The sequence below is a fragment of the Arachis ipaensis genome, chromosome B9 (genome assembly GCF_059453495.1).
Source record: "Arachis ipaensis isolate K30076 ecotype BB chromosome B9, ASM5945349v1, whole genome shotgun sequence".
Classification (NCBI taxonomy): Eukaryota; Viridiplantae; Streptophyta; class Magnoliopsida; order Fabales; family Fabaceae; genus Arachis; species Arachis ipaensis.
Window position 1 is genome coordinate 56,692,095 of NC_142444.1, and position 10,695 is coordinate 56,702,789.

Sequence of the window (10,695 nt, forward strand, 5' to 3'; positions counted from 1 at the left end):
TTCCTCTTTGCAATATAACTGGGAACCACCTCCAATAAATATCTGTAAAGTGAACTGCGATGCAAGCGTTTTTTAAAATGAGCAATTAGCTGGCTTTGGATGTATTATTAGAGACAGCATGAGAATTTGGATGAAAGGTTGTTCTGCCAGTATACCTCTTTCTAGTATTCTTTGTTGTGAGCTTCATGCTATTTGGAGAGGGCTTGTTATGACTTGGGATTGCGAATGCAAAGAGGTCATATGTGAAACTGATAATCTTGATGCATTTCTTTTTGTTTCACGAGGCACAACCAGCATGATTAGGAATGACTCTGATCTACTTGACAAAATCAAAGAGATGCTTCAACGCAATTGGACAGCTACTTTAGTGCTTATCCAGCGCACAGCAAACAGAGTGGCTGATTTAATGGCTAAGACTGCTGCTTTAAACAAGCAGGTGTACCTAGAGTGATTACTACCCCCTAATAATTTAGACATTATTATTAGAAAAAAGTACTACTCTTTCTGGTAAATCATTTTTCTTTGTGTTATGTTTAGTCACCAAAAACTACTTCGTCCATGCTAATTTTTTTAAATATTTAAATTTATTTAATTATTCTTAATAATTTTTTTCTACTTGCGGGCTTTTTAGTCATTTCAAATGTGATATATATAGATAAGCCCAAACTCTTATCCTCATCTGTGTCTTCCCTTTATCATAGCTGTGCGCCGCGCCCTCCTACTCCAGTTCTCTCCAGCTCTCTGCAGCCATCGCGTTCATCACTGTGCGCCGTCTCCCCTCACCGCGCAGTCTCCCCTCCCGCGCCTCACCCTCACCGCGTCGCCCGCCGTCACCCGCCGTCACTGCGCCGTATCTGCATCTGCGCTGCTTGCCGCCCCCTGCCGGTTGTTCCTCCTCCTCCACTTCAGGTTGGATACTCTCTCTCTCTCTCTCTCCCTCGCTGTGATCTATTGATTTTTTTTTTATTATCAGCTTGAATTTTTATATATGGGTGAAGTAGCCTCCAATGCCCTTCCTTTTCCGCCTACTTCTAACAGGCAGTGAGAAATCGATGATCTATTTTGGTACTGGATGAGTTCATTCACCTGAGTTAGCGGTATCGGATTAGGTTGGTCCAGTGTAGTCAAGCTGGTTGGTTTTCCAATGGCCTTGAGCCGTATTAGTCAGGATTTTGATAATAGGGTTTATCTTGATGACTCCTTATTAATCTTTTCAAAAGGTGTTTCTTTGATCTTTCATTCATGAGATAGGCTAGTGTTTATGGCCCTTTCTCTTAGGGTTTGTGCTTTCTCTAACTGATGTGCTGATTGAGAAGTTACATAACTTTGTTATTTTTCTTAGCTTATTGAAACTCACTGAATCAGTAGGATGTATTTACTTATAGTCTCTTGCATTGGTTATGGAAACTTGATTACACTAAATGTATTAAGAGTAGGAAATTTTCATTTTGGTATGTAGTAACCTATTAACCTGCCTGAACTCGCATAATTTTGAGGGATAGATAGTAGGCAAAAAAGGAAAGGTAAGAGAAGGGTAGGCGGAGAGGAAGAATAATGTGTTAAGGGGGTTTAGATGTTTGAGAGTTTTAAGAAGAAAAGTGAAAGTAGGCTTCTATGAGATTACACCTTGTTTGGCCTTGTTTAATCTTTTGTTAAAACTGAAAATAAGCAGGTGAGGTTTTGTTTGCTGTGGGATGTAACTATATCATTCATCTTTTACTCTATGCAATTCATTGGATGGATTTATTTATTCCCTCCATTTCTTATTGATGATCTTTTTTCAATTTTTTTAATGCATATATAAATCAATGAAATCTGGATTTGCTGAGTTAATTTCTGTTGATTGCTAATTATTTATTATAAGTTGTATAGAACAAAGCAAATTAATTTCTGTTGATTGCTGAATTAATTTCCCCCATATTGGATGATAGGGAATTGAAAGTTTAGGTAATTACCTTTTTCTTGAAAAATTCTTATTTAATATCTTGTATTCGTTCATGATGTATTTTAACATATTTCTGTATTGTGTTATTTTAACAGATAACTTGGACAGAGAACTTGTAGTTGTACTGTGTTATGTATTGTGATATTGAATTTCAATTAATTTGTAATCTTGGACAAGATGTATTTGTATGATGCTCTGATGTTTTATGATTTTTTTACCTTTTTTAAAATTTTTTCATTATGATTTTCAAAGAAATTATCAAGGGAGGAGATGGGAATGGGGCCTTGCGGGGAATGCAGGGAATGGAGATGGGGGTAAATATCCCCTCACGGCAGGGATTGGGGGTGAGGACGTGGAGAAGATCAGGGTTCTGGGGTGGGGAGTAGGGAGGCATCCCCCGCCCCACCCTGCTCTGCTGCATTGCCATCCCTACTTCTGGTTGGTGTTTATTATTTCTTTTTCTGCGAATAGTGTGAGCAATGCATATATATTTCTTAAATCCTGTGATAGTCTATAATTTAGGGATTGAGGTCAAGAGAGGTGAATTTGCAGTAGCCCACTGTTTCTACTGCTGTTTGTGGAAAACAAATTTTCTTAGGAAAATGATGCGAAGGGTTTCCAGATCAATTATACAAGATCACATTCTCTCTGGTTTACTTTTCATGATTCTACAGATTGTTTCGCTTGCATGGATTAAAATTTTTGAAGAGTTTCCAGATTTTGCTTCACTTTTGTAACTTGTATTCGTAACTGCTATTGATGTTATGGAGTTAGTTGATTGAACGTTGTACTGCTTGAAACTGTTGATTAGTGACTAATGCAAGTTCTATGATTTTCTAGTTTAGAACTGAGATTTGATTTTTCAATTGTTTTTCATTTGGCATGTATTTTGCAGGTCATGCGTAGTTCTAAAGAAACAGTCTTTCAGCTGGGATGTTGAAAATATAAACAAGGCATTCTTATTTTCTATTTCCCTGCACGTATTTTAATGTGAGTGATATTGCTCTTAAGGTCTTTTATGGATGCAATTGGAAGTCGAACAGTGCTGATAACAGGGGTCAGCAGAGGGCTGGGAAGAGCGCTGGCCCTTGAGTTGGCCAACAGAGGCCACAACATAATTGGCTGTTCCCGCGCCCAAGATGCCCTCAACTCCCTCCACTCCCAACTCTCTTCTTCCAATCCCAATCACAATCACTTGTTCCTTAATGCCGACGTGGTTGGTTACGTCCCTTTCTTCACTCTTCTCTATTCTATGATCAAATATTTATTTAATTATTATTGTCATTGAACATGTGATTTTTTATAGAGGTTGAATAGCAGTGTTGAAGAGTTGGCGCAAACTGTGATGGAGAAGACGGGTGTTCCTGATATCATAGTGAACAATGCAGGAACAATAAACAAGAATAACAAGATCTGGGAGGTGCCGCCAGAAGAGTTTGATAGTGTCCTAGACACAAATGTCAAAGGTACTGCCAATGTGCTTCGCCACTTTGTCCCTCTCATGATTGCTGCAAAGAAGCAGGGCATAATCGTCAATATATCATCTGGCTGGGGCAGATCTGGAGCTGCATTGGTTGCACCTTACTGTGCGTCAAAATGGGCCATTGAAGGTCTGAGCAGGTCTGTGGCTAAGGAGTTGCCAGAAGGAATGGCCATTGTTGCACTTAATCCAGGTGTGATCAACACTGACATGCTTGCCTCCTGCTTTGGTACTTCTGCAGCTCTCTATCAAGCACCTGAAGCTTGGTATGAACATTTAGTTTCTCTGCACCCTTCTCGTATTTTACAATCGGTTTTCTAATGGCATGGCATGGCGTCAAATAATGTTTTGTTAATGTCCTTCCCTTAACTTTTCTCTCTCCTTTTTTGAATGACCAAAGGATCTGAGCCTTGATTAAATCATTTCCTTCCCATGTCTTTGTGGGAGGTGGGGAAGGGCATGCTCATGATGAGAAACCTAAAATGCCAAGGTGTTAATTTAGATAGTGTAGATAACTTTAATCAAATAATATATGTTGTCAAGATAGAATGCATGTCATGGCATCAAATAATGTTTTCTTAATGTCCTTCCCTTGACTTTCCTCCTTTTTAGAATGACCAAAGGATCTGAGCCATGATTAAATCGTTTCCTCCCATGTCTTTGTGGGAGGTGGGGAAGGGCATGCTCATGATGAGAAACCTAAAATGCCAAGGTGTTAATTTAGATAGTGTAGATAAGTTTAATAAAATAATATATGTAATAAATAACTTTATTCAAATAATATATGTTGTGAAGATAGCATTCATAAAAATCAAAATTTTGCATTTGTGATTTACAAAGGTGTTAGTTTGTCTACGTGTGTTTTTCTTCAACTATAAAAATGAGAAAATATATTATCTAAAGTATAGATCTAAACATGGGGTTTCAGTAGAGAAGCAACACTTTGTTGCTTCTGCCCCCTCAGGCTCGGGGGCCATGATGGCTTTCCGGCTTTCCGCAAAGGGAATGCAAACATTTTGGGGTCATACTAAAGTTTCCAAGAAGACAATCTATGAAACACTCATAATATGAGTGAAAACAATATTTTTGTTATAGCCAAATGATGGTTTGGGTTATGGAGAAATACAGCAAAACACAAAATAGATATGTTTAACCATATGGAAAAGTTTAAGTAACATGGGTGTGTTTGTATTTGGTCAATGCAGTGTAGTGACAGTTATCGATGCATTTATTATTTCATTTATCAGGGCTCTCAAGGCAGCAACCATGATACTAAATCTCACATCAGCAGACAATGGAGCATCTCTAACTGTCTGAGGTAAAGAGTCCAAGATATACTAAAATGAGGACTTTCAGCAGTCTTGAAAGAGATTGAAATTGTGAAGATCAAAAGAATTAAAACAAGGGGAGTAGAACTAATTGCACTTCTCTTCAAACTCTCTGAAACTACCCTCTCTGTCATTGGCTTCCACCATCTCCCCTGGCCCTCTTTTGCACTAGCTCCAATGACTAACTTCCACCGTCAATAATGAGCCATGGTTTGTGCTGCTCTCTTTCTGTTGGATTTTAAATTTTGTTGCAAGTGGTTACTAATAGTGCATTTTCTGATAACCACTGGCGAAAGGGAAGATGTTGATGGATGGTTATGGGATGGCGCTTTCCCTCTTTCATCAATGTTAGGCAAAAAGAAGATGATGGAGTGATGGTTCTGTTCTCCCTCTATTTATTTTATTTTAGTATTATTATTTTTTGCGTTGGGCTCATGGTGGTGTTCTCATGGTGGCGTTCTTGTTTTCACTTTCTTTTCTGTTTTGGGTTTTACGTCTCGGTGTGCTTTCTGGATTTAGAGAGCGAGGCAAAGTAGAAGAGAATTCTCGTGTTTATCACCATGTATTTTGCTACTTTTTTTTTCCCAAAATTTTCTAGAGTGTACCTACTTAAGTTGTCTTGTTAAAGATGAACGTAGTATTTTGTCTCAATGGTCTGAGACTGGAAGCTTTATGTCGTATTACTTGTGTACCTATTATTTGTTGGAGTTTGCTATTGCCGTTGGATTTCTTTCTCCATAATTGTTATTTTTTATGCACGCAAGGTGTTTGCTCTAATGGCTTAACAGTTGTCATTACTCATTAGATCTGTGATTATCTTAGTTGAATATGGATGGTTCTTGTTATGGTTTTAAGCTTTTAGCAATGGCATATTTAGGAACTTTAATGTGGTTTCATGGTTATAGTTCTTAATTTGTAGCGATGTGTCTATGACAAATATCAATTAGAATATATTTATTTATATTAATATTTCATTTTTTTATTTTCGAATTTGAATTTATTTGTTTTTTGCGATTCTCTGTCTTAAATACTAATGTTGATAACAGTATTGAAAACAAATATAATTCGATTGTGAAGAAATTGATATTTTTTTATTTAATGTTACAGAGATAATTTTTAACAATTAGTGAGTTCGTTAAACATACTCATTTAATTAACAATTAGTCTGTGAACTGTCATTCGTTGCTCGTGTCGGTATGTTGGAAAGAGAAAAAATGCATAACGAAATGGTATAGAAACAGTAAGTGGCTTTTGATTTCCGCAACTAGGATTATAGAAAGAAATTAATGAGGTGGTGTATGTCAGAGTGGTAGATTTGAAGATTATCTTAATGCGGCTAAAGGGGGACGTGAACTATATCAAACTTAAGATCCTAGACACCTTTTTCAGATAATTTAGAAGTTGGACTTTGCAGCATGAAATTAAGCTTCCTAAATATAGAGTACGCATTTGATCTCAACGAATTTTAAGTTGAATATTTTAGTTTTTAACAAATTTTTATTACATTATTTTATTAGAAAATGATTTTATTAGATTTGATTACAAAAGGGTTATCTATGACAATTGATTGTACGCAAAATACAATGTTGAAGTATAATTTTCATGATTCTAAAAATTGTATTGAACTGGTCCATTTAACCAGGTTAATGGAAATCATTCACTTGATGGATTTAGTTTATACCAAAAAACCAGTTAAAGAATTGGTAAAATTGGTAAATTGGCTGAATAAGTTATTTTTATTGAAAATCGGTTAAAAATTTATTTTTTAATATAAATATATTATTTTCTTATATCCCATTGAACCTTTTATATATTTGAACCTCTAGTTTTGTCAGTGTAATGATCGAATCTTGATAATGTTTATGACCAGGAAACACAAACAAATTCTTGAAGAGCCAAAACAAAGTGAGATTAATTGATAAAATGGCTACCCCTTCAACTCATTATTGGTGGGTGGAACGTAATTAAGAATCTTAATAGCCCCATTATGACGGAGATCGTGAATTTCACGATAAACAAAGGAATTTGAAGCTGGAAATGATCCTCCACTGCCAAAGCCCAATGCGAGCGTCCAGTTCCTTCTAGTGTTATTGGCTAAGGGCGGCCAAGGACGCAGCAAGAAATTGAATAAATACTTAGCCGTCATGATTCAGGTGTTAGATAAGAATCAGAATGAATTCATTTTCTTTGCCCTCTATCTAATATGTGCTTCAAATGTTTCAAATGTTTGTAATACGAAGTATTTAAGTATTATTTAAAAATTATTAGTTTATATTTTTAAAATATTTAATTTAATTTAATATATTTTAATTTTATTTATTTAGTTACTAAATTGGATTTCATGTTTGTAGATTTAGGATTTTTTGTTTTAATCTAATAAGAGGTTATAAATACCTCATAAACTATTTTAGTTGTCATATTTTGAGTGATTTAGAGATTTTTGAAAATCCTTTTTTGGTTTTGGATGAAATCATAATGTGGACAAGTGAGTCCCTCCCTTTCTTGTTACATCGAAAAATTAGGTAGAAGGTTGAATATTTCTTTTTATATTCAATTTTTCAACCCATCCTTTTGTTTTCTATTTTTTATTTTCAATTTCAATTCAACTTTTTCTATTTCAATTTTTATCTTTTTGTATCATTAATTGTCTTTTCAATCTTGTTTTATCATTAGTTGTGTTTTCTTTAATTGAAATAGAAAAAAGATGAATTGAAATTAAAAATAGAAAATAGAAAATAAAATAGGTTAAAATTGAGTATAAAGAGAATCACTCTACTTTCTATCCAATTTTTTGATGCAACAATAAAGGGATTCTTCAACCTAACTTGTCCATACCATGATTTAGGAATTGAATCGATAGACTCACTTAACCTTCTATCCAATTCCCTGATATAACAAGAGAGAGACTCACTTAAACTCATGATGCCTAGGCATCTTTAGTAGTTTTTAGTTTTTTTTTTAATTAGTTTTCTTAAATTTTAATTAAAATTCTTATGTTTTCTAGTAAAATTTTAAAACGAAACAAATGTTTGGAGTTGTTTTAGTATTATGGTATTTTCATGAGTTTTTATTCTCAAAATAATCAAGAATTAAAGTATTTAAAAAAAAAACACAAGTACAATCCAAGAAAAGCCCAACCAGGACCAAAACATCAAGATTGGACGCCCAAAACATTACAACGAGTGCCCAACGCCCAACCACCGGCGCCCAGCGCCCCCTCATCGATACCTAGTGCCCACTCACCAGTGCCCAGTGCTCCTTGTCCCCCTAGAGGCAAAAAATGGGCCAATACCCAAACTCAAGAAGTAGCGCTCGACGCTCTAAGCTCCAAATTCTCAGGATGCAACACTTGCCAAAGCCCAATTTCAATATGCATTCCTGAAAAACCTTGATTTCATCCTAAGATTTAAGATTCAAGTGATTAGTTAGTATTGATTCCTTCTAGAAAGATAGGATTTAGTTTTTAGGATTTCTAGATTAGATTTAAATTATTGTTAAGATTTGATTTGAATTTAAGTAGGTAGTTGTCTTATCATTCCTAAAGATAATATTAGAGTTAGCTTTTGAATTTGAATTATAGATAGAACTTAGGATATAAAGAAGTGAACAAGGTTCACAAGAGGGGGACATCTGGTGGGATCCAGAATCCACATATGTACATATTTCTCATCTTTTTAGTTTTTTTTTTTTTCATTATCATGAGTAACTGAACCTCTATTGTTGAAGGCTAGGAGCTCTGTTTAGTTTATGGATTTATAATGCGAGTGTTCTCTACCTCCCATTAAAGCAGATATAGAACTACCTAAAGTAATAGTTTCTAATTCATTAACTTTGTCTTTATGTATGCAAAAATCTTTTAGAAACTTTGCATATTTAGGTACCTGCTGAATAACATCAAAAAGGGGAACAGTTACCTCAACCTTTTTGAATATTTCAACCATTTTGGGATCAAGTTCCATCTGCTTCCTGGGCTTCCTTGCAATTTGTGAAAATGGAATAGGAGGGATGTTTACTGCAGTGTCTGCATCCTTTGGTGCTTCTTTCTGTGGTTGAACTTCTTCTTCTTCAACCATGTCTTGTATGTCCTCTTCCTCTTCAGTATCCTCTACTTCCACCACCTCTTCAGCTGAGGCGTGTTCTGTTGGGATTGGCTCCTCCTGATTTCTCTCTTGCAGTGTGGTTCTGGACCTTAGGGTGATGGCATTGATACCACCCTTTGGATTGGGTAAGGGTTGAGAAGGAATTCCACTGGAGCTTGCATGTTGAGTATTTGAAGTATTGGATGATCCCAGCTGAGAGATGAGAGCTTGTATAGCGGATGTTAGACCGTTAAGTGAACTTTCCATGTTCCTTTGTCCTTGTGCAATGGATTGAAGTGCCTCGTCACTCGGAGCGGAATTAGAATGAGTGATCTGCGGAACTTGTTGCTGGTTGTGCTGTGCTCCTTGGGATTGCCTCAGGTGAAGTGCTCTGTAAGGATGGTTCTGGTTCTGCTGCCTGTTGTTGTTATTATTCCACCTCTGATTTCCTTGATTGTCTCTGCCTCCTCTGTTATTGTTGTCCCTCCAACTCTGGTTAGAATTATCTCTCCAACCTTGGTTGGAATTGTCCTGCCATCCATGGTTGTAGCTGCCACCTTGATTGTATCCTTGGTTGGGGTGGTCATAGAAGTTATGAGTGGCTGCCACAGTGTTGTCTTCCTACTGGAGCTGTGGACACTCATTAGTATAATGGCTATAATCAGCATAGATTTCGCACACTCTCTGTGAAACTAACTGTTGGCTCTGATGCGCTTGTTGTTGACTCAACTGCATCTGCTTCAGTAAGTTGGTCATCTCACATATGCTTTGAGTCAGAGCAGTAGTCTCCTTACTAGAAGATACCTCTGCAATAGCTTTTGACCGACTTTGTTTTTGCCTGTGATTCCGGGTAGATTCAGCTAAGTCACTGATCAATTTCCATGCCTCATCAGTGGTCTTGTACTTTTTCATAGACCCATTGCTAGCACTTTCCAATGTGGTCTTATCTTGAGGCCTCATGCCCTGTGTGACGTAGTTGAGCAATACTATCTTGTCAATCATATGGTGGGGGCATGCTTCCAGAAGGTTGTTGAAGCGCTCCCAGTATTCGTAGAGAGTCTCGGACTCGTCCTAAACAATCATGGAAATGTCTTTCCTCAGTTTATCAGTAACTTCAGCTGGAAAAAATTTTTCCAAAAATTCTCTTCTAAGCGTATCCCAGTCAGAAACGGTTGTTGCGGGTTGAGTGTAGTACCACTCTCTCGACTTTCCCTCAAGAGAGAATGGGAAGGCTTTCAACAGAATAGAAGTTTCATCTGCACCATCACGCCTGACAGTAGAATAGGCTGCTTGGAAATCCCTAAGGTGCTTGATAGGCTCTTGAGCAGGCAAGCCATGAAACTTAGGCATCAAGTTGAGCAGTGCAGTCATTATTTCAAAATCTGTAGCCACTGCTGGGTGATGTGCTTGAAACGGTTGCATTATAAAATCAGGGGCTCCAGCCTCCTGGATAGTAACTCTCCTAGGTGTTGTCATGTCACCTGCATGTAAATTAATCGAATCAGTAGAAAAGGGAGCTTGTTTCTTCCTTACGTGACGTTTCAGATTCGCCCTCGGGGAGGACTAACCGACGCCGAGCTTGTCTTATACGTGAAATAGTTCTTTCAATCTCAGGATCAAATACTGGCAAGCTTGGATTAGGAAGTGAACGCTTCATTTAACGAAAGAAACATGCAACTCTTAGTAACAAAAATAAAATAAAATGCAAATAAATAAATTTCAATCAATAACTTAGCACTCTATTGCAACTCCCCGGCAACGGCGCCAAAAATTGATGTGGCAGAAATTGGCGGGTTAAGAAACTTTTATAGGAGATACGTTGCAAGTACAGTTCTTAACCAACAAAAATCCGCTTATCAATTT

General features: G+C 36.8%; 1 protein-coding gene across 4 annotated transcripts; it reads left to right on the forward strand.

The window, feature by feature from the left end:
- The first annotated feature begins 677 nt into the window (after positions 1 to 677).
- Positions 678 to 5,530, forward strand: LOC107618346 (NAD(P)-binding Rossmann-fold superfamily protein). Of its 4 annotated transcripts, XR_015899755.1 has the most exons (6): positions 678 to 909; positions 2,198 to 2,383; positions 2,841 to 3,161; positions 3,252 to 3,691; positions 4,673 to 4,963; positions 5,055 to 5,530. XR_015899755.1 is itself a non-coding variant. In XM_016320380.2 (5 exons), the coding sequence occupies exons 3-5, from the start codon at positions 2,964 to 2,966 to the stop codon at positions 4,740 to 4,742; spliced, it is 708 nt and encodes a 235-aa protein (XP_016175866.1). In that variant the 5' UTR covers positions 678 to 909; positions 2,198 to 2,383; positions 2,841 to 2,963; the 3' UTR covers positions 4,743 to 5,530. The 4 variants fall into 4 exon arrangements, 2 of the variants coding, with proteins under 2 accessions (XP_016175866.1, XP_016175867.1); XR_015899756.1 differs by lacking the exon at positions 2,198 to 2,383 and having other exon boundaries at positions 5,055 to 5,193; XM_016320380.2 differs by having other exon boundaries at positions 4,673 to 5,530.
- The last annotated feature ends 5,165 nt before the right edge of the window (positions 5,531 to 10,695 follow it).